This window comes from Prinia subflava, chromosome 23 (assembly GCF_021018805.1).
Source record: "Prinia subflava isolate CZ2003 ecotype Zambia chromosome 23, Cam_Psub_1.2, whole genome shotgun sequence".
NCBI classification, from domain to species: domain Eukaryota; kingdom Metazoa; phylum Chordata; class Aves; order Passeriformes; family Cisticolidae; genus Prinia; species Prinia subflava.
The window spans coordinates 3,522,743-3,545,993 of record NC_086269.1 but is presented as its reverse complement, the minus strand read 5'-3'; the positions used below and the strand labels follow the sequence as shown (position 1 = coordinate 3,545,993).

The 23,251-nt window shown below is 58.7% G+C and overlaps 1 protein-coding gene across 3 annotated transcripts in view; it reads left to right on the top strand.

The window, feature by feature from the left end:
* Positions 1-23,251, top strand: part of GRM4 (glutamate metabotropic receptor 4) — a 44,157-nt gene that overhangs the window by 9,217 nt on the left and 11,689 nt on the right. For all 3 annotated transcript variants that reach the window (XM_063418533.1, XM_063418531.1, XM_063418532.1), the window contains exons 2-7: positions 3,087-3,857; positions 10,383-10,599; positions 16,800-16,935; positions 19,078-19,232; positions 19,639-19,779; positions 23,036-23,236. In XM_063418533.1, the coding sequence (XP_063274603.1) occupies positions 3,339-3,857; positions 10,383-10,599; positions 16,800-16,935; positions 19,078-19,232; positions 19,639-19,779; positions 23,036-23,236 (1,369 nt within the window). In that variant the 5' untranslated portion in view covers positions 3,087-3,338. The remainder of the gene's footprint in view (positions 1-3,086; positions 3,858-10,382; positions 10,600-16,799; positions 16,936-19,077; positions 19,233-19,638; positions 19,780-23,035; positions 23,237-23,251) is intronic.

Below are 23,251 nucleotides of genomic sequence, written 5' to 3'. Positions count from 1 at the left end.
CCTGCCTGCTGGAGGAAGAGCAGGTGGGGAAAGAAATAGCCTTGATTTTCAAAAAGATGCTGTGGAGCTGGTAGGAGCCAGCGTGGCTTAATCTGGCACAGCCCTCCCAGTGCCAGGGCTGGGCTGGAGTCTCTGGTGCTGGTGGAGCTGGGGATGGGGACGTGCAGGTGAGTGCAGGGAGCTCCTGGCTGATTACTGCAGCCTCTCCTGGGCTGTGTAACCAGCTCAGGCTCTGCCGGGTTTAATGAGCTCCAGAAAACGCTCTGGCTTTGAACAGGGAGAGGACGGATCCTGCGGCAGGCAGGGCTCTGGGGAGAGGAGTCTGGCGGGAGTGTCTGTGCCACTCTGTGCCACCACAGTCCAGCCCGGGCAGTGCCTGCGGGGATGTGCAGGAGGAGCTGCGGGAAGGAGCCGCAGAGGTGGTGCCTGGGGTGGCCGGTTGCTCCTTCGGGCACTGGAGAGGGTTTTGCAGCAGGAGATCTCTGTGGTGTGGGGGAATTTTTAACCAGAGTTTGATTTCATGGAATCACAGAACGGCTCTGGTTGGAACGAACCTTAACGCTCATCCAGTTCCAGCCCCTGCCATGGGCAGGGACACTTTTCACTGGACCAGGTCACTCCAAGAGGGGCTCGCCTGCCCAGCTGATCCCTCTCCTGTCCTTCCAGGGCCCTCCGTGGCTGGCAATGCCGGTGGCCCCATGGCCACCACTAGAGGGGGGCAGGATGCCACCGTGCTGCCCGGCCCCGTGTCCGGAGCGCCGGGACCCGCAGGGCTCTGCCTGTCCTGGGGCAGCAGCACCCAGCACCGGCTCCCTCCGCCCTGGCACGGGCAGGGGGTGACCCGTGCCAGGCTCTGGAGATCTCGGTTTGGTTGGTACTTGTGCCACTTCCAACATCCCGATGGGATTGTGGCACAGCCGGGATGAGGGTGCAGGGAGGGCTCTGTCCTCACCGATGCTGAGCTGGTGGAAGTAGGAGAAAGCAGAATTGCTCCTTCCTTCGGGGCTGGGGTAGGCAATGATCCCACCCTGTTATTCCCACCCTCGTGGGGCCCCTGTGGAGCCGTGCAGATGGGGCAGGAGGGCGGCAGTGACCCCTCGCTGCCCGGGCCGTGTGGGTGAGGCTGTTCCCTGCTCCATGCACACCTGCTGTAGGCAGGTGTCTCCTTCCAGATGTGCACCTCCCTCCAGATGTGCCCCTGGTGGAGCAGCTGCTTTGGGGAGGCTCAGGCACGATGGAACCAAGGTCTGGGCTGTGCGGAAGCGGTGACTTGTGTGTGGCTGAGGGGTTGCTGCGGGCAGGTGGAGGGGACAGGGCTGCTCATCTGTCACCTCCTCCTGGGCCGTTTGCCCAGGGGCTGGTCAGGTAACTCCGGCTCCATCTCCCCCGATGATTCCGTGAGGGATCCGAACCAGCTCCCTCCTCCTCTCCCCATTATTTGCGCTTTCTTCTTGCCTGCCGTGATATTTTTACCTTCAGTTCGTTCAGATTATATGATCAAAGGAGCCACAAAGGGGAGAGAACAGAGAGGGAAAAAGCTTAAAAGAAGAAAGGGAGAGGCAGTGGGCTCTGGGGGCACTGCCAGCTCTGCGGGAGCTGCCGTGGGCTCTGAGGGCTTTCCTGGCAGCGGGTCCGTGGTGTGAGCATCCCACCTTTGATGGGCAGAAATCTTGCAGCCCCAGGGATGAGGGTAGGAGAGGTGACCTGCTTTTGGCTGGTGCGGGGCTGCGAAGGCGGCTGTGGTGTCTGAGCATCCCTTCGTCTCCCCATCCTCCTCCTCCTCCCCAGCACGGGCAGAGCCTGACCCACTCCCAGGCCGTGCCAGGAGCCACATTCCCCTGCTCTGTGCCACTGCTGATGTGTGGGGCGGTCCTTGCAGAGGGGACAGGGCCATGCAGAGGGCTGATCCCTGTTCCTGATCCCCATCCCAGCAGGGCTGAGCTCGCAGGGGCTCTCCCTGCGCAGGCTGGGGCGGGGGTTTTGCTGCAGCATTCCCAACCTGCTGCCTTTGGAAGCACAGAGCTGGGCACCGGGTAATTCTGGTTCCTTAAAAGCCCCGGCTGTCAGAATCGCTTTTGAGATGGGCCTTCAAGCGGCTGCGGCAGGCGGGGAGGTGCATAATTTATGGAGGTGAGTTGAAGCCAGGGTCCTCCTGGCTGGGATGGCTGCAGAGTGGGAGCACCCTCGGGCCGGTGAGGTTCTGTCCGGCAGCCGTGGGCTTGGGTGCCAGCTCTGGGCTTGAGCTGAGATTAATTTAAGCTCTTTCCTTGGTCTCACTGTTGCTGCCCGTCCTGCCTGGGGAATGCATTTGCCTGCTGCTTTTGGTGCCTGCATTAATCACGCGCTGCCCTCAGCATCCATCAGCGGCTGCTGGGAGACGGCGGGGATGGGCATGAGGGGGAACCTTCCTCGGGGGGAAACTGAGGCAGGGGCTGTGCTGCGGGGGCAGGGCCGGCTCAGGTGCTGTCGATATCTGCTGCTGGAAGCTGCCAATAATGGAAGCAGCCGCTGGTTCAGGAATCAGTGGCCTGAAGGGAGAGCGGCAGGAGCGCGGTGCTTTGGGTTGTGACTCGGATCCGGAGCACTGGGTTTTGGCAGCGCCTGGCTCCAGCTGAGGATGCAGCCCTCAGTTTGTGGGGCTCAAGACAAGTGGGCTTGTGGAAGGTGACTGAAAAATTCGTTGGGGAAAAGTTGGGGTGTTTTAGGATAGGCAAGGAGCAGGGCTGGGGGTGTGTGTGGGGTTTGTCCCACTCTGAGCACTGTCTTGGGACTTGTCCCACCCTCACAGTTCCCTTAAGAAGGGACAGGTTAGGACAGAGTCTCAGGGCCTGCTCCGAGCTGGTCACTGCCTGTGCTGGTCTGTGGGGCACAGTGTCCCCGAGGCCCTGACCAGCCCCTCTACCCAATTTGGGCTAAGCCAAAACCCCTGGCATGAATCAAAGACCCGGTGAATCCCAAATCTATTTTTTGCAATAACCCCTGGTGCTAATTTCTCTGCCAGCTCCCTGATGAAAGCCTGGAATAGCCGATGTCCTCTTCCTGCTCCTGCCTAATTTTCTCTCTCCCCTTTCCCCCGTCCCCCCAAGGTCTCCAGAGGAAGGACCCAAAGCTTCACCCGGGCTCGTGTCTCTGCTGCTGTCTCTCCTCCCTGGTGTAGCCATGCAGACCCCGGCACCCTCCTGCACCCCAACCTCCCGCTGCTCCCCCGGGGCCGGCAGCACCGTGGGGAGCCGCTGACGGTGCCGGATCCCTCCGGAGCCATGCTGCCCGCCCGGCCCGGCCCGGCCCCCTGAGCGCCGCGTTCCCGGCCCGAGCTCTGCCCCAGCACGGCGTTGGCGATGAGCGGGGGTCGCTTTTGCATGGAGCGTTTGTCCTTCTGCCTCCTCCTGAGTGCCTGGAGCTGGGGGTGGGCGCCCGGGGGTGCTGCCAAGCCCAAAGGCCAGGGCTACCCGCACATGAACTCCATCCGCATCGACGGGGACATCACGCTCGGGGGGCTCTTCCCCGTGCACGGCCGGGGCGCCGAGGGCAAAGCCTGCGGGGAGCTGAAGAAGGAGAAGGGCATCCACCGCCTGGAGGCCATGCTCTTCGCCCTGGACCGCATCAACAACGACCCCGACCTGCTGCCCAACATCACGCTGGGCGCCCGCATCCTGGACACGTGCTCGCGGGACACGCACGCCCTGGAGCAGTCGCTGACCTTCGTGCAGGCCCTCATCGAGAAGGACAGCACCGAGGTGCGCTGCGTCAGCGGGGGGCCCCCCATCATCACCAAGCCCGAGCGGGTGGTCGGCGTCATCGGCGCCTCGGGCAGCTCCGTGTCCATCATGGTGGCCAACATCCTGCGCCTCTTCAAGGTAGGGCTTGGGCCAGGGGAAGAGAATCCCTCGGCAAAACCCCCGCGGGTGCTTTGGCGGTGTTTCTCCACAAGTGTCTCTTCCTCCACAGCTGGGGGGAGGCAGAGCCAGTGTTGTTAAAATGCTTCTCCTGCCTCCCCCAGGTCCCCGGGGATCCCTTCCTCCATCCCCCTCCAGTGATGACACTTGGAGCAGGAGGATTTTTGTCTTGTCTCCCCCGGCTTTGTGGCGCTGCTGCTCCCATCCCGTGGCGGGGGCTGGCTGGGAGGGGGCTGAGGGTGGGTTTGGTGCTGGTTTTGGGGGATGCTCTGTCAGGGGTGTGGGTTGTACCCCAAAATGTAAATCCCGCCTGAGCCAGGCGGCTGGGTAGCCACAGTGCTGGAGGCCACGATGGCCAACGGCAGGGGACAGCTCCTGCCTGGGGGACATCAGCCAGGCTGGGGACACTTGTGCTGTGCCACCAACCCCAGGGTGCTCAGGCTGTGGTGGGGTGAGTAGATCTCTCCCTCTTGCTCCGTGCCAGCCGCAGGAATGCCGAGGAGTTGATAATTCCTTTCCCTCTTGCTGTACATTTATTTATCCACAACCACGTCCCTGGGCTGCAGAGTGTGTGAATTTTCTCTGCAGAAATGAGGGAGAAAAGTAAATATTCTGCATTTCCAGTGGCAATGGGGGCCGCATGCCATCTCGGCCTTCTCCCAGCACCCTGAAACCCCTGTGTTCTGCAGGGTTGGTGCTGTTTCCCCCTCTCTCTTCCCCCTCCTCTTCCTCGGCCAGCCCAGCGTGCTGAGAGCCGGGTGCCCTCCTGGGAGGGCTGGAAGCTGTTAGCGAAGACGGAAAAACCAGATCGCTGATGGAGTTTGATTTTTCTGGGTCCCTTTTTTTTAAAAAACGTGTTAATGTTCCAGGCGACGAGTGAGAGGGCTATTCAATAATTAAAATAATATAAATTAGAGGGAGTGGGAGGAACTTAGAAGCTATTTGCCAAGACAAAAAAGATTGAATACTAGCTCTGGAGAGGAGGAGGGAGGCTGGCGGTGGGGAAGGAGGCAGGAGAGTGACAGTCAGAATAGTTGGGGGCAACTGAAGTCTTTCTAGGTTGGTTTTTTTTCCCCCTCCTCACCCTTCTCCTCCAGTTTTGGTCCTTGGGCAAGGAGCTGTGACCTGTACAGAAGGATGTCACTGAGCCCTGCCCCAGCTGAGCAGACAGACACTGGGGCTGCTGTTGGGGCACCCTGAGCCCCAGGAACTTTAATCCAGAGCTGACCCCAGCCCAGCGGGGCAGGGAAAAAATGCAAATGGAGGGATGAGCAGGTCCAGAGCTGGATGGAAACCTCAAAACCCCTTGGGAGAGGAGAATAAGGAGAATCTCAGCCTTTCCTAGACAGTAGTGAATCCCAGTGTGGAGGTTGGTGCCCTCCAGCACAGGGACACCATCCCCATGGGACTGGGGTCTCGTCCCACCTGTCTGGGCACAGCAAGTCCTGCAGCAGGCAGGGGCTGAGGGTTTGGGGATTCCGGAGGCTTTTCCCCCTGCCACGACCCGAGTGCTGCTGCTGCTCTTTGTTATTCAAACACTGCTTTTATGGCAGGGACATGCTTAAAATGAGAATAAGGCGACTTCCATTTCACGCCGCCGCTGACCTTTAAGCGTGGGTGACTCTGCTCCGAGGTTCAGCAAAGCGTTGGCTGCCTCGGGCACAGGCAGCTGCCTCTGCCCGTTCCCTGGGGCCTGGCACTTGCTGGAGCTCTGCCCCCGCTTGGCCCCGTGGTGCTGTGTCACTCCTGCTCCCCTCCGTGCTCCCGCAGCACGGGGACAGTGGTGGAAAGTGCTGGGACAGGGGGACCCTCCCTGCCAGGTGTTCCAAGTGTCCTCTGAGCGCTCTGGCTTCTGAAGTGCTCAGGTGATTCTTGGGGAGGGCTCCAGCACATCTGGGAGGCCTCCAGCACATCTGGGAGGCCTCCAGCACATCTGGGAGGGCTCCAGCACATCTGGGAGGGCTCAAGCACATCTGGGAGAACCCCAGCACATCCAGGGAGTGGCATGGAATGAATTATAGTCCACCAGGGCACAGAGTTCACACAAGTCCTGCAGAGCCCTGGCTGGGGTGGGAGCTCAGCAGCCCCCCCGGTTTTCCCTCTTCTCTCCAGTGACCATGAGCACACTGCAGGTGCCTGTTCCTGTCTCGAAATGACGCTTTCCCTGCTGCAGTCCCCTTGTCCCATCCCACACTCCCTCCTGTGCTCCTCTCCCTGCTCCATCCCCTGCACAGCCCTCCCCCCTAGCCCGGCCTTGCTCCTCCCTGCCAGGGCTTTTGTCGCTCCTGCACCACATAAATAAATAACGGGTCCTTCGTTAGCTGCCGCCTCCTAATTAAAGCTGTACATCAGTGGAACAACTTGCAGATGCGGCATCCTCTGTCCAAGCCGGTTTTATCACTCCTCGTTGCTCTGCCTACAGAAAATCCTTTCCCCAAATCCACGCTCTGGGCTCCCTGTGATAGCATCTCTCTCTCTGGCGTCACTGCCAGGGCGCTCTGGCGCGTTCCAGCTCCTTCTCGCGCCTTGCTGCTGCCTCTCCAGCCCCAGCTCTGCCCACTGCCTCCTGAACCACCACAGCGGGGATGGTCTCAAGGAAACCACGAACAGGATCCCCCAAAAGCCGCTTTGGGGTCTGAGGTGCGTTTTTTCTCCCGACCCAGAAAGAGCTGTGATGAGCCCGAGCGCCCAGCGTGGGGTGAGCAGCCAGAGGATGGGTTTGACACGTGCCAGGCACTTTGAGGCAGCGTTCCCTGCGTGGCAGCGGGTGCAGGCGCTCTCTGCAGCGCGGGGCTGCGTTGTACAACATGAATAATTCACCTGAGGACGGCGCCGCCCGCGCTGCAGCCGGGAGCTCGGCACCTGCAGGCCCACGAGGCTGCGCTGCCGGGGGCAGAGCTGGGTCAGGGCTGGTTCTGAGCCCCCCCTGGCAGTGCTGAGCCCCCCTGTTCCTGTCAGGGGGCAGAGCTGGGTCAGGGCTGGTTCTGAGCCCCCCCTGGCAGTGCTGAGCCCCCCTGTTCGTGTCAGGGGGCAGAGCTGGGTCAGGGCTGGTTCTGAGCCCCCCCGGCAGTGCTGAGCCCCCCTGTTTGTGTCAGGGGGCAGAGCTGGGACAGGGCTGGTTCTGAGCCCCCCTGTTCGTGTCAGGGGGCAGAGCTGGATCAGGGCTGGTTCTGAGCCTCCCCTGGCAGTGCTGAGCCCCCCTGTTCCTGTCAGGGGGTAGAGCTGGGTCAGGGCTGGTTCTGAGCCCCCCTGTTCATGTCAGGGGGCAGAGCTGGGTCAGGACTGGTTCTGAGCCCCCCCGGCAGTGCTGAGCCCCCCTGTTCGTGTCAGGGGACAGAGCTGGATCAGGGCTGGTTCTGAGCCCCCCTGTTCGTGTCAGGGGGCAGAGCTGGGACAGGGCTGGTTCTGAGCCCCCCCTGGCAGTGCTGAGTCCCCCTGTTCCTGTCAGGGGGCAGAGCTGGGACAGGGCTGGTTCTGAGCCCCCGTTGGCAGTGCTGAGCCCCCCTGTTCGTGTCAGGGGGCAGAGCCGAGTCAGGGCTGGTTCTGAGCCTCCCCTGGCAGTGCTGAGCCCCCCTGTTCGTGTCAGGGTTTGGGGTGCAGCGATTCAGGACACGCTTCCCCACTTAGCGGGTGAATAACCTTCACTGAGCAGCCGGCCGGGGACGCTGTGATTAATCACCCGCTGCTGCCACTTCACCTCCTTGCTCTTCACAGGGATTATTGAAACAAATTGCAGCTGCCTGGCTCCCCTGGGCTGCCCCCCGCCCTCAGGGGTCCCTGGGCACGGCTTGAGGAGGAGTGGGACGGCTGGTGGCGAGTCTGGCAGGGATCAGGGACAGCCTCCTCCTGCACCTGCTGTGCTTCCCGGAGTTTTATTTCTGCTTTTTCCTCCTCCAAGGAGATGCCGAGGGCTGGATCCTGGGCCTGGCCCCGTGCCCAGGGAAGGGGCAGCAGGATGGGGCTGCACTTGTTCCAGCCCGACGCCGAGTTCCGAGCAGCCCCGCTCAGCCCCTCGCCGCTCCGGCCCCTGCGGTGCTTTACACTCTCCCTAATTAAAAGCTGCCATCCAAATGGCTCGATGATGGAAATTCTAATTAAATCAATTCCATCTTGTCGGCGAACCAGGGGTTTGCATAAGATATGCATGAAATTAATAATTATGGGGAGGGAATTGGCTGCTCCCGACTGTTTCTGGGGTGAGGGGTTGGTGCAGGAGCCCCTGCTCATGGGGTGCTCCTGACCAGTTCTGACTCTGCAGTGGTTTTGGGGTTTTTGGTTGGTTTTTGGTTCTTCCTTCCCGCCTGCTCAGGCTGATGTTGACATCAACAGTTTAAGTCTGAGCTGGGATGTGCTGAAATCGCCACCTTTGCCTAATTCTTCCCAGTCTGGGGGGATTCTGTCTCCCACCAGTGGAGCAAACACCACAGCAGCTCCTGAGCCACGTTAATGGTGGGTGATACTGGAGGGTACCAAATGCAGCTTTCCCAGCGCATTTGAAATCAGTCACACCAGTCCAGTGACCCTGCAGGGGCAGGGTGACATCCCCAACCCTGCCTCCCTCCATCTCTCTTACCCCAAGGGACATTTCTCCAGGCTCAAGATGCTTCTGGGTGGTGGTTTTTGATTCAAAACATGAGAAGGAAGGGGGTTTTACCCCCTGCCCTGGGATCACTCCCCACTCCTGGTGGGACAAGGAATTCTTGGGGTGCAGGAGAGCTGGTCCTACTAATTTCCTCACCACAGTGTTTGTCCCAGGCTGGAGATGAGCACACAAGGGACCACCAGTGCCTAAATTTGCAGCTGAGAGATGTTTCCAGCTCCCTCTTCCCACTGCATCCTTCTTTCTAAGAACCTTGAATTCCCTGCCTGCATTTTGCTTTTATGTACCTAAAAGGACTTTTGTCTTTTATCTGAGAAAATAGCTGGTGCCAGGAGTTGGGCTATCAAAAAGGCAGAGGGGGGAAAAGGCAGAAGAAATCTATGAAATGGTCATTTGGGAACTGGTATTTTATTTTCACTTTCATCCAAGGCAGAGGAGCAAGAGAAAAAAGCCCTTTCCTTTTGTTTATTAAAATACACCTTCCAGTCCATAGCCTGTGGATCAACAGGTATTTTCTGGGCCTGGTTTTCCAGCTGAGGCTGGAGCAGAATGGGCAGGCCAGGGTTTAATCCCTGTTGGAGCTTGGGTGGGGTGGTGGTGGCACGGGGGAATAGCTGGGAAGTCTCACCTGGAAGAGGTGAAACCACTTGGCAGGGGGAAAATCATCGGGGAAAGAGCCTCTGGAAGGGCAGGGGTGCATCCCTGCCCCCAGATCACCTTTGATGTGGGCACTGCTGCTGTGCCTCCATCCCGAGCCCGTGTCCATCCCGCAGGCACGGCAGGGAAGGGCAGGGATGGTGCTGGGAGCAGCCCCCCTGCTCTCCCCTGGGAGCAGCGATTGCCAGGCGAGCTCCTCACCTGCTGAGCAGAATTTTAATGGAGTTTCACTCGCTGGCTCCAGTCAGAGATCCCCAACGAGCAGATCAGAGCCCCTCAGAACGGAGCACAGAGCAGATTGTCACGGGGAGTAATCCTATTTGTGCCTTGATAAAGGTTCCTTCCTCTCCCTCTCCCACTCCTGCTCTGTCTCTCCCTTTTTTTCATCTCCTGTTCCGCAGGCAGGTAGAAGGGTGGCTGCTCCTTTCCAGGGGCCTTTTAGCATTCAGGTGGAGTCGTGGGTTTATAACACCGGAATCGCATTTAATAGAGAGAGGCAGGAGTGGGAGAGGGGAAATCGCAGAGAAACAAAGGAGGAACTGGGAGATGCAGGACTGGAGGAGCACGGAGCGAGGCCAGGAGGGTTGGGACACCCAGCCCTGGTGCACAACTCCTCCCTGGGATGCAGCTCCCAGCTGGGCTCCCAGCGAGGTGGCTGGAGCTTATTACACCAGCTCGGATTCCCACAGCTGGTGGGGAGAACCTGGGCTTGATAATTTAATAAGCCTTTTCCATCTTTAAGATAAATGAGGATGTGTGGTGCATTTTGGAGATGGAAAGTGCTGCGTAAGTGTTAAACATCGCCTGATCCCGCGGTGCTAAATCATTCCAGAGTGCCGGGAGAGGCACAGCAGCCCTGATTAATTTAAGGGGCTTATTTAGGGCTGGGGTGGGCAGGATGGGTTGGATCCGTCCTTCCTGGGGAGGAAGCCAAAGGGAGACCCTGGCAGTGCTGGCCAGGGCAGAATTCTGGGTTTTTTTCCTTGGTCTCTCTTACACTGGATCCTGCAGGAACCCTTCTGGGGTCCTGCTGGGTGTCCCTGAGCTGCAGGTGGTCCCCAAGCCCCGACGTCCCCTGGAGCACCCGATGGTGGCACCTGCCCCATGCTCATCCTCAGTTCCCACCTCCCTCTGCCCCAGAGCAGGGCTTTGGGAGCGTGGGCACGGCTGTGGGGTGGAGATCATCACCTCCCTGCCCTGATTCTGTGCCTCTCCCTCCTCCACCCCAGATCCCCCAGATCAGCTACGCCTCCACGGCTCCGGACCTGAGCGACAACAGCCGCTACGACTTCTTCTCCCGCGTGGTCCCCTCGGACACGTACCAGGCCCAGGCCATGGTGGACATTGTCAAAGCCCTCAAGTGGAATTACGTCTCCACCTTGGCCTCCGAGGGCAGCTACGGTGAAAGCGGGGTGGAGGCCTTCATCCAGAAGTCCAGGGAGGATGGTGAGTGGATCTCTCCTGGGATGGGAGCAGCTGAGGCAGGAGGAGAAGAGGATGGGATGGGGGATGTGTCTGGTTGGACTCCTCGGGCTGAGCTGGGATGCAGGTGAGGGGATGGATGGTGGGTTTGGGGCTGCCTCAAAGAAGGATCCAGGTTTTCCAGCAAGGCTTGGGGCCAGCAATCCTGGGCTGCCTCCACTCTGCAGGGCAGGCTGCATTTGGGAAGCATCTCGAGATCCCACTCCCTGCTCCCCAGCTCCGCCGAGCTCACCCCTCCCTTTGTGCCTGAGCCGCGGCTCTGGGCGCCTTCCAGAAGACAAGACTTTTACAAATACTCCCAGGTTTTAACAGAAAATCAAGCTGGCACCACCACGAGCTGCACCCAATTTTAGTGGAATTATCCCCCAGGGCAGGTGCTTTAATTTGTCTGTGGGCTTTGGACAGGCGGAAAGTCCGTGCTCAGCAAAACTCTTTGGGAGGATTTGTCTGGAGGCAGAAAGCGTTTTGCTGACGGGAGCTCTGGGATGCTTAGGGGGGATTAGCAGCCTTGGGAGCAGCGAAGGAGCTTGTGGGGACCCGAACATCAACCCTGGGACGGGCGAGGAGCCCTGGGAATCGCTGCTGTGGGTGCTGCTACCCCAAACTTGGAGCTGCCCCGTGACCCCAGGGAGGGGCTGGCACAGCGCTGGGGTCCCTCCTGGCTCTGGCATCACCTCATCCCCCCAGCACGGGGTGGGACGGCAGCTAAAGGGTGTTTTCTGAGGCAGTTAAACCCCTGCAGGGCGCAGGCTGCTGCCTATTACAGGCTTAAGTGTCTCTGAATGGCACATTAGGTTCTGGCAAAGTCGGTGGGACACCGGCCTATCCCGAGCCAGTCAAACTGCGTTATGGCCTTATAAATGGATAAAGGGAATAAAAACTTCGAGGTGACGAGCTCCTAATCAAAGCCCTATAAATAGGAGCGGCGTTAATTCCGTCTCTCTCTCGCGCGCGCGCCCTGGCACCGGAGCTGGCTGTGCTTTTATAGTATGCAGAGAAACCCATCTGGGCATCCAACTTGGGAGCTGCTCTTCAGGATTTTCACTCGAAAAGAGGAATATTTTTCACGGGGCTGTGGCTTCTCAAGGAGCAGCGCGCGGGGATGCTCCGGAGCGGCGGCTGCAGGGGAGCTGCAGGTGCAAAGGGGCTGTGCTGGGTGTGTGGAACAGCCCCCGGCAGGTCTGGGGAGGGGCTGGGGGGATGCTCTGCCGCCCCACCCATGGGTGCAGCCCCCCGGGGGATCTGTGGGGTGGCACAGTGACGATTCAAACCACGCTCCTCCTCCACTCAGCACCTGTGAGGAGTGGTGGCTGTGAGTGGTGACCCTGCTGCAGCATGAGCTCCTCTCCTTTGAGATACCTGTGGTTACCACGAGCTCCTCTAACCAGATGTTAACGATCTGACAGCGTAATTGCAGAGTAAAGGAGTGCACGGGGAGCCAAAGCGGCCGCGTGTTAATCCAGGGCTGCGGCAGTCCTGTAATTTGGGTATCCGCATAACCTGGCGATTATGTGCATTAGTGATAATTTAGTTATCAAAAAGCAGATTTCCGCCGTGCCTGCCGTGTGAGGGCAGCCCCTGTGGTGCCAGTGGTGATGCTGAGGCCCTGACACGCTGCAGGAATGTGCAGATTTGTGGGAGCTGTCTGTGCCAGCCCCAGCGTGGGGCCCTGGCAGGGCTCTGAGCTGCTCCCTGGAGCATCTCCCTTGGGAGAGAGGGTGGGGTATCAGCCACACTGCTTTGCCCGTGGAAGCAGAGCCACAACCACGAATAATGGTGAGACTGCACCAAAACCACTCTTTTTCCCTTTTTTCCCTTTTATTTTATGTATTTAACCCCCTCCAGCCGTGCCATCTGTGGTGGCAATACCAGGCTGGAGGAAGACCCTTCACCTCTCTGTCTTCCCCTGTGCAAAAGGCTCTGCTGGCACCAAACTCCTTTACACACGCACAGATCCACTGGGGATTCACAGATTCACAGATTCACTGGGGTGAAGGATCTGTGCCCTCTGTGGGATGTTCCTGGCTCTCAGTTGCATTTCCCCAGCAGCCTAAAGGATCCTGAGATTTGTCACCGCTTCCAGGGGCCTGCAGCCTGTCAGAGGGACGGACAGGGCTGTCAGCTGAGCCGGGATCTGGCCTGTGCCAGGGGCTGCTGGTCAAGCGGTGGAGATTCCCCGTGGGGGTGTTGATGCTGGGGGAATGGCCAGGCACAACCCCGGCCCCATCCCCAGCCCCCCACACTGGCTCTGCCCGGGGGTTCCTCACCCACCCAGCCCGGGGTGAGCAGCTCCCTCTCTCCTCCCCACAGCGCTCCGCTTCATTTCTCATGCCAAGCCCGAGCCTTCCGAGTCGGGTTTTATTTCCATCAGGCAATAATGCTCATTGCTGTCGTTAGCAGCTCGCACTCAAGCTGTTTGCTTTCTGATGCATTATCAACTTGACCTTCAGTTTCAATTTTTAGCAGAGCCTCACGTTGAAGCTTCGCAGCGCAGTGGAAAACGGTTCTGCTCCAGGCACAAAGCGACCTCCGACAGCGATGCAGGGAGGAAGCTCGCCCTGCAGATGGGTTATTCTTGCAGCTGGGGCTGGCCCTGGGCTACCACGACAGACTGACCTGGGTGGCTGTTACATCTTTATTCATTTGTCTTTTTATCTTTATCCACATTTGCAGTCGCGCTGGTGATGGTGCTGTTGGCCCCTGGAGGTTGCTGGTGGCTGCACTGGTGGCTGCAGAGTCCTTCCTCACCAGAGTGCTGCTCTTTGGGTTTTAGCATTGCAGAGAGGTTCAGCCTGCAAAGGATGGGTTTTCTTCAGCCATTTTAAAGGGTTTTAAGTGCATTCTGCTCCTGAAATCCATCCTGCTCCCCCAGAGCATCCTGCACTGGCAGTGGCTGCCAGCTGGATTTCCACTGCACACCAAGGTGCAGGGCAGGGTGTCCCTGGTGTCCCCACTCCAGCCCCTCTGTCCAGCATTTCCCCACACCTCTGACCGGTGGCATCATTTTGGTGTCGGACAGACCCACCCTGGACCCTCTGGCTCTGCGTTGTTGAGGTCTCTGCTGTCTCCAAGCTCTTGGAGATGAGGCCTGGGATGGATGTTTGTGCCACACCTCGGCTCTGTGAAGAGGGGAATATTCCCAGCTCCTTAGTCGAGTACCTGGATCAATTCTGCTGCCGTTTCCCCCTCTCTATTGTTTCATCCTTCACTAAGTTCTCCATATTTTTAGTTAGGAGCCTGATGTGAATTCGTGATGCGTTTGCCCGTCCCCATGTGACGTCCCTGGCTGTCTCTTTCTGGTTCCAGCCGGGTTCATTACTCGCGGTGGCTGCACCGCGAGGTCGCCCCCAAAAAGCCACTCCCAAATCTTGAACAGGAGTTTGGACCGCAGCGTTTCGGTCTCACCACGCGCAGGAAAGGGCGCAGATCTCTGTCCCTGATGGCTTCTTCTGTAATCAGTTCCTTCCTGGAGGCTTTGAAGTGACACAAACCATGAGTCCCGGGGCAGGGGGGCAGCCCACAGCCCCCAGTTAAGGCTCTGGGAATCTCATGGGAAGGCTGGAATTCAAAAATAATTTTATTTTATTCCTATAAAATTAGGAATTAGGCTGGGAGTGGGAATGCCGTCGCTGCTGGGCTGTGCAGAGCCTGATCCCACCCCGGGGTGCCCAGGACTGCCCGGGCTGGGGGGAACATCCACACCGCTGTTCCCAGCTCGGCTGAGCCGGGTCCCTGCTTGCTGCAAGCTCGGCAGGCTCTGCGGGAGCCCTGGCAGAACCCCCTGAGCCATGAGCTAATTAAGCACCGGCAATCAAGAGGGGAAGCCGCAGTGGCTGCGCTCCCACCCAGCCGGAATGGTGGCGATTAAACCCTGACCCCTGTTTGACAACGCGGAGAGAGCCCCCGGGGCAGGGAAGGCGAGATTCCCCCGGGATGGGAGGGATCCGTGCCTGAGCGTTGGAAGGGGGGGTTTGCAGTGGGCTGAGGCTGGGTTTTCCAGGCTGTTTGTTGCCTCTGTCCTGTGCCACCGGTGACGAAATGTGCGGGATCTCCCCTGAGCATCCCCCGACTGCCGGGCCCCAAACTGCCTCCAGCAGCTGCCTGTGGGATGTTCCCCCTATCCCAAATATTCCTGCTCCTCTTTGGTCCTTTCCCAAGCTGGGGGAGCAGGAGAGGGGTCCCCATGCCTCACCTGCTGCCTTCTCCCAGAGTCACTCCTTGTCCCAGGTCAGGGAGCAGTGCTGTGCCATCCTGCTGGAATAGAGAGAGTGGGCACCTCCTCCCCATCGCTGCCACCTCCTCACTTTGATTTCTGCCTTTAGAGGAGAGTCCCGACTAAATGGATTTTTGTGCAAAGACAGTGGGAGCAGCACTTGGCAAATCCCCTTTGTGTGTGAAATAATGCAGGTGCTGAGTGACAGAGCGCCCCAAACCACACAGCCACTGCCCCCCGACACCCTGGACTTCCTGCTGTTGGTGATTATGTTTTAATTAATTAAGAAGATAAAAACATTATCAGCATCTGCCGTGGGAACCAGGGGCCCTGCAGGCTGTCACCTGGAGGAGCTGCGCTCCTCCTTAGTTTGATTTAACGAAGCAGCCGAGAAACATCACGGTCATTTCTGAACTGCCATCGATTTAAACCTTTTTTCTTGTTTATTTATGGGCCCATCTCCTCTGCCACGTGTGCAGGGAGATGTTCCCGAGCAGGAGTGCCTGGTGGCACTCAGGTGTGTGGCCGTGCCAGCCCCCAGCTGCCACTCCCGTGTGCCAGGGCTTTTGGAAGGCTCTCGGTGTTTGCAAACTGCTGCTGTTGTTGGATTTTCTCCACTGATTGCCATGGAAACTGTAATTAAGCTGCACGGTGGCCCCTGGCAGTGTGCTGTGACACCCTGGCCCGGCCCGGGGCTCGGTGGTGACCAGGGTGAGTGTCCCCAGGCTGGGACATTCCTGTCCTGCTGGCGCTGCCGGCTGCTGCCCGCCTCGCCTGGCTGATCTGTCTGTTTATCCAACTCCCTCCTCTCCATCCATCTGGCTCCCCATATGGGAAACAAACAGCAAATTGGCCCAATTTCTTACCACGGGAAAACAACTCCTAAAAACCCCTCTGGAAAGCCCCGGGCAGTGAGTTTGGGGTGGGGATGCTGTGCCCCATCCCTGCAGCCCTCCCTGCCTGCTCAGCACCCAGCACATCGCCCTTCTCTTGGGGTTTGGCTGCAAGGGGCCAATTTTTCCCAATTTTCCTGCAGCCCCACGTAGGGAATGAAGTCTCCTGGAGCCTGTCCCCACCCTGTCCTGTCCTGCTCCTCTCCAGGGCCGTGCTCTGGGAGTTTCTCCCAGCCCCGGGTGGTAATTACGCTGACCTTTGCTTAAGCTGAGATCTGTTAGTGGCAGGAGGCATCAGCCGTGTCATTTACTATGCAAATTGAGACCATCAATTACATCCAGAAGGTCCTGAATCGTTTAATTTTCTCTCCCACATCTCTCTTTATTGGCATCTGCAGAAATGCAGGAGCAGGAGGGTTCTGGCATTTTGAAGTTGGAGGTTGGGAGCCCAGCAGTGAAGTGTGGGGGCTCTTCCAGTTGCTCTTCCAATTGTCTCTTTTAATTTTTATTACTTTCTTTTGCGATGGCTCTTTGGAAAGCTAGGCTGGAACTTGGCCAGTGCCATAGGGATGGGAATAAACCCCACTGCAGGGCCTGGCTGCTCTTCCCACGGGATGGTTTTGCCAGAGTTTGACCATTTCCTTGCCAAATCCTGGGCTGGGGAGGGGCTGGTGCTTGGAACTGGCTGGAAAATCCTCACTGAGCAGCCAGGATGGGACCGTGTGTCTGTCCCGGGGACATTTGGGGTGTGATGTGATGGTGGCTGGAGGTGACAGGTACCAGAGGAGTGGGTGGGAGGCAGAGAGGAGCTGTGGAAATACAGTGGGGGAGGGAACGTGGTGCAGAAGGGCTGAGCTGGGGGAAGAGGAGGGGTAAAGGACATGCCCAGGGTGTTCGGTGGTGGCCAGGAGGTCTCGGGGCTGAGGAGATGGGGAAGTGCTCAGGTCCTCAGTGGGAGAGCTGGAGGAGTTTTGCCTGTTGGGCTGAGGAGCCCTGAGAGAGGGGCCATCCCCAGGGGCTCGTGGGGTGTCTCAGTGCCAGGGCTCTCTGTGCCACAGGCGGGGTCTGCGTGGCCCAGTCCGTGAAGATCCCGAGGGAGCCCAAGCCCGGGGAGTTTGACAAGATCATCCGCCGGCTCCTGGAGACCTCCCACGCCCGCGCTGTCATCATCTTTGCCAACGAGGACGACATCAGGTGTGGAGGGGCAGGCCTGGCTGGGAGGGTCTGGGCAGGGATGCTCTGGGATGCACTGGATGTGCTGGGATGTACTGGGATGCTCTGGGATGCTCTGGGGTGCTCTGGGGTGCACTGAGATGTACTGGGATGCTCTGGGATATTCTGGGATGCCCCAGGATGCTGTGGGATGCTCTGGGATGCTGTGGGATGCTCTGGGATGCTGTGGGATTTACTGGGATGCACTGGGATGCTCTGGGATGCTCTGGGATGCTCTGGAATGATCTGGGATGTGTCTGCAGTGGGGAGAGGATGCACCGTGCAGCGTGGCAGGGAATCTCTGCAGTGGGGACCCACTCAGAGTGGCCACCTGGCAAGTGGCTGCCATCCAACCACAGCCACACAGAGCCCAACAGAGGAAAATTCCACTTTCCATCAGTTTTGGGAGCCCTGGATATCACGACCTGCTCCTTCACACCATGCAGGGGCTGCTCCAACCTGGCCGGGACAGCATCCAGGCACTGGTTCTGCTTTGCAGAGCAGCCTCGGCCCCAGTGTGGCAGAGGAACAGATCTAGGGGACCTTTCAGGGACCTTTTGGGGACTTCCCCAGCACTCTGTGCCCAGCAGGGCCGGGGACGTGGCCGCACTCGAGGGTGATGAGCTGCTCTGCAGGCGAAGCGGCGGCTGCGGCTCCGTTGTTTATGGAGCAGAGTGATTCACATGGAGCTACCCCTGATTTCCTAAGTGTCTAATTTATTAATCAGCAAACATTATGTAAATGTGGGTAAACTGCAAGCTTAAATCAGTTTACATCAGATGTGCAAACTCTCCCAGTTCCTTTTTCCCTTCCTTAATAGAAATGTCTGCGGAGCTGACATCGGGTGGGGGTGAGAGGGAAAAGGGATTTGCCTTGCAGGATAAATGGCAGGTCCTGTTATCAGGGAAACATTTCCCCATCCAAATGGGACTGCAGCCCTGGGCAGTGGGGTTGTGCAGCCTCCTTTAGCCCAGGAGTGGGGTTCTCCATGATCCTGACCCTCGTGCCAGCCTGGGTTGTGGAGCCTGGCAGAAGGGAAGGACAGACTGGGAAGGCTGTAGCTGGAATTCTTGCCTGGTTCAGTTGGGGTGTAATCACTGATCCCACAGGAGTGTCCTGGGGAGATTCTGCCCCGTGCAGGGATCAGGGGCAGCTGGAGGTGCTGCTGTCACCGAGTGGGACACGGGCTGTGACTGTCCTAGGGAGGGAAGTGCCCAGAGCCCAGGGCAGCCCGGGGTGAGCACGGAGCAGCCTGCACAGCTCCCACTGCTCGCCTGCCTCTTCCCATCCCGTCTGCACTCTGCTGCATTTCTGTGGGGTTCTTTCCCTTATTACACGTTCCAAACACCATCTGGACTTGAAATGATCAGCTCCGACGCGGGAGGTGAGTCACAACCTGCCTCAGCTCTGCTCAGGGAGAAGGAGCTGCCCTGGGCCCCGCTCCCACACGGCTGGGGACCCACAGGAGCCCCGAGGGGACAGAGCCTGGAGGGTCAGATCCAGGAACGCTCCGTTCCCACACTCCCACTGAGTTTCTGACCTGGCAGGCACTGGAGGAGTGCGCAGGCGTGTCTGAGTGTCTGGCACCAGGAGGGATGCTCAGCAACACCGATGGTATCTCTGCTCCCAGCTGCTGCTCAGCTGCCCTGTTGAGCCCAGCAGAGCCCAGTTGAGCCCAGTTGAGCCCAACAGAGCCCAGTTGAGCCCAGCAGAGCCGAGTTTAGCTCCATGCTGAGTGCTGGTAGCCCGGCTTCTCCAGGGCTGGCCATGCTGGGAGCACGTGCTCTCCATGCTGCTGCTTTCCCTGCCTGCTGCGGCATAACCTGATCCTTTTTTTTTTTTTTTCTTTCTTTCCTAATGTTGGGTAATTAAGGGGAAATTCAATTACCAGTCAGCAAATATGCAAATGAAGTGGGAGAAGCAGCCTGTGTGCCCGGGCTGAGAGGACAGAGGGTGCGGGAGCCGAGTGGCACCGTTGGATTTTGTGTTGGTGCACACTTGGTTGTGCCTGGTGCCAAACTTGTGCCTGGAGCAGGAGATGCCACCAGCACTGTGCCAGCGTCCCCACTTCCCTGGGGCCACACACGGCACTGGTGGCCCAGCCTCTGTTGTTTCTTTCCACAGAAGGGTGCTGGAGGCGGCCAAGAGGGCGAACCAGACGGGGCACTTCATCTGGATGGGCTCGGACAGCTGGGGCTCCAAAATTGCCCCGGTGCTGCACCTGGAGGAGGTGGCCGAGGGCTCTGTCACCATCCTGCCCAAGCGGGTCTCAGTCAGAGGTAGGGGCTGCTGGTCCCCTGAGCTTGCCCAAAACTGCAGGTTTTGGCTGTGAAACCATTGTGGAATCACAGAATGGTTTGGGTGGAAGGGACCTTAAAGACCTCCTGATTTGCCCACCAATCACCTCCTTGTTTTCCGTGTTTTCCCTGCTCTCCCTTTATCACCAATGTACCTAGAGAGGGGTTTCCTGTTGCTCTCAGAGTCCCAGGAAGTCTCTGCTTTGCAGAGGATCTTCCCTGCGTGGATTTTCCACTGGGATCTCTGCACAAGTGGCACTTTGGACACAATCCCACCACACTCTGATGCGTCCCCATCGCTCCCTTCCTCTCTGCCCGGGGAATTTGGGAATGCATCTCTCGGTCACCCCCGGGATTTATCCTCTCCATCCGCTTTCTCCCCGGGCAGGTTTCGACCGCTACTTCTCCAGCAGGACCCTGGACAACAACCGCAGGAACATCTGGTTTGCCGAGTTCTGGGAGGAGAATTTCCACTGCAAGCTGAGCCGGCACGCGCTGAGGAAGGGCAGCAGCATCAAGAAATGCACCAGTAAGAGCTGGGGGGCTACTGGGGGGCTTGTGGGGGGAGTGGTTCTGGTTGTGAGCGTGGCGTTTTTAGCCTGGTGGGGATCCCGTCAGAGCTCCATTCCAGGTGCCCAAATCCTTCCTCAAGCCCCACTGTGCATTTTGAGTAGTTTCCAGCCAAAAGAGGCTTTGGGGACGAGCGCAGTAAACAAGGCAGCCGGGGATCTGTCTTGCTGACAGCGCTGCTGTCAGGTGATGGTTGGAGGCTCGGGGAGGCGACATGTTTACTGAGAGATGGGAGAGATTTACTGCCTGCCTGGCACCGCCTGAAGACAGATGACGGCGCCGTGGCTCGCGGGCTGTGACGTGGCAGGGCTTGGGGACATTGGCGCGTCCCTTGTCCCCTTGGGAGGGATGTCTTTTGAAGGCACTGTGCGCCGTCAGACAGAGGGACCTGAGAAGTTGGATTGTGAAGGTTTTGTTTTTCCTCCTTTCTTTCACCACTGAGGAGGAGTGGGATGGTGCTTACTCATCCCTGTCCTTGCAGTCAATCCCCAAGGGTTCAGCTGGTGATCTGGGTGGGTGGGAGCTGGGCAAGCAGCAGGGGCACACCAGAAAACTGGCTCGTGGCCATGGCCTTGGGTAGCCAAAAGCTCCTCGTCCTTGCCCAGAGCATCACAGAACCCTCAGCACCAGGAGATGCATGAGCAGGCCCTGTGAGCGCTGATCTCCTCATCTCCACCGTGATGCAGCGTTTAAACAGGTGATATTTCAGTGCCAAGGTGTCAGTGGAAGCAGCTGAAACTACAACGTGGCAAATGGCCTAGGAGCTGTCTTTAAATCATCGGAATTTGTCAGCAAATAAACCATCTCCCGGGTGACTGCTTGGCAGATAGAGCAGGGAACTAACGCCTGGTGAAGCGAATCACCTGCCCCTGCAGATCCACCAGCTCCTGCCTTGCAGGGCTGATGCAAATGCCCAGTTTGGAGCTCTTTTCCTCAGGTTTGGGTAGAGCCCAGCACACCCAAGAAATGCCAGCTTGGATTGTTTATTCCACCCCCAAAAACTAAACTGAAGGATCCCACCCTGAAGCAGACAGCTCCTGGCTCCCATTCCTGGATGGGAGGGCTGGGAGGAAGGTGAGGGCTGAGCTGATGGAATTCCTGACAGCAGCAGCCTGTGCTGCCCCTGACACCAGCCCTAACACCCATGAGTTGTTTGCCACGAGCATCCCACACGGAGGGACCCTCCCTGCTCCGGGATGGGCTCACCCAGCCCAAAAACACAGCAAGGGGGGCTGGGTGCTGCCGCCAGCACCCACAGGATTTGGAGATTTTCCATCCCCAGCTCCCCACAGACGTGCTGGGAGCGATTTTGATTAACTCCTGCCAAAAGCCAGGACCAGTGGTGTGCTGGGAATTGATTCTAATCCCGTCTCATCCGCCGCTGGGGAAGAGCTGCGTCCCTCCTCCGAGGGGGCCTCGTCACGCTCTTGAAAATTAATTACCAGCCCTGTAGAACGACGCACGACCCTGCTATTATAATCAGCAGGTCACCTCCCTTCCGTGGCCCTCGTCTATTGGAGCTTGGCAGAGATTTATTGTCTCCAGGTTGGGAACAAGCCTCGGCTCTGCTCCACATTTCCCCTCTGTGCTCCGGCCTAATTCCCGTCTGGAAAAAAGCAGCTGGGGCCTGGGGCAAGGTGCTGACAGACAGAGGGACAGCCCCAGGGATGTCTCCTTATCTGCACTGCTCAGGCTTGGCACAGGGATGAAAATCCAGCCCCCACAGCCTGGGCTATCGCGGCGGGTTGGATTTTGGGATGAGGGATTGAGGTGGCTGAGGGAAGCTGGGATGCTGTAAGGGACCAGCCCTGGGTCCTGTGTGTCCCCTGGGCAGGACAGTGCTGAGGATGGTGGCAGGGCTGTGACATCCCCATGGGCTCAGCTCCCCTGGACAGTCTATTACAGCTCCTCTTTTAATGGGTAATTATCTTGACAAGACAGAGTGGCCTGTCTGCGCCTTTGGAGATGAATATGGGGAAGGGCCTGAAGTTGAGGGAGAAGATTAATGGCTCCTGTCAATAATGTGGAAGGAGGGATCACCTGCTGGGCTTTGCATGAGTAATCTCCACGTTCCAAAAGCGTTTTTATAACTTTGAAGGATGGGCTATGAATTCACCTCCCCGATATCATCTTTTCCTGTCGGTCAGTTCGTTATCAATTCGCTTCAGTGTCATGTCAGTGGCACGGGTCCTGGCACGGGGACCTCCAGCACGGCTCACGAGGCTGTCCCCTCTCCCTGGAGCTCCATCCCACTCCCCACAGCAGGGAAGGAAGGGATCAGCACCTGGTGCTCGGTCCCCGTGAATCCCACCTCGCATCAGGGCGCGTCCCTGTGTGGTGGGATGGAGTTAATTTTAGGCACCCTGGCGTGGCTTTCCAGGATGTGCCGCCTCTCCAGAGGAGGGAGGTGCTACCCTCGGCTCCCTGACAAACCCTCCTTCCCCAGGAGGCCTGGCAGGATGCCCGGCCGTGCCTCGGGGCAGAGGCCGGGGCTCTCCATAGCGGTTGTGCCCCTTGGGAGACGCTCTCTTAGCTGTAATTAACAGCGTGCTGCGTTAATCGGTGTCTTCTGCTGAGTGATTAACATGTTTGTGGTTCCATTAAGGGCGGTTATGACCCGGCAAAGGCAGCTGTCACTGGTAATTGCCAGATCCTTGCAGGATCCTGCCAGCCGGGGAGGCTGCGGGGTCAGCAAGGCAGGGGGTGGCAGGGGGTGACAGGGGAGTGGGGTGACAGGAGGCTTTGGGAGTGAGAAGGGGGACAGGCAGGCAGTGATGGATGCTGCCCGGGCCATCCTTGACAGCACTGGTGGAGCCTGAGCTGGTGGAAACTCCTGGGAGGTGAAGGAGGGATGAAAACGCAGGGGTGAGGGGGGCATGTCGGTCACAGCCCAGCCTGTGTCCTGCTGGGGGACCTGGGAGTTCAGGGGAGCCCCATGGCACAGGGATGTGACATCCTGAGGGCTCCTGGAAGCACAGCAGGGTGCCAGCACCCAAATTTTCAGACCCACGTGATGGGGAGTTTGGCTGGGAATTCCCCAGGGAATGTTCCTTGGCTGCGTGTCCCCTGTGCGTGCAGGTTTGGGAACGGGGCTGGAATTTCCAGCTGCTCCAATCCAGAGCGGGCTCGTTAGCGAGGGTTTGGCTGCAGCAGACACATCCTGGGGGGGATGGTTGGGGCACAGGAGGTGGAACCCCCTTCCCCTGTCCCCGCAGACCGGGAGAGGATCGGCCAGGACTCCTCGTACGAGCAGGAGGGGAAGGTGCAGTTCGTCATCGACGCCGTCTACGCCATGGGGCACGCCCTGCACAACATGCACAAGAACCTGTGCCCCGGCAAGGTGGGGCTGTGCCCCCGCATGGACCCGGTGGACGGCGTGGAGCTGCTCAAGTACATCCGCAGCGTCAACTTCTCAGGTCTGCCCTGCCCCC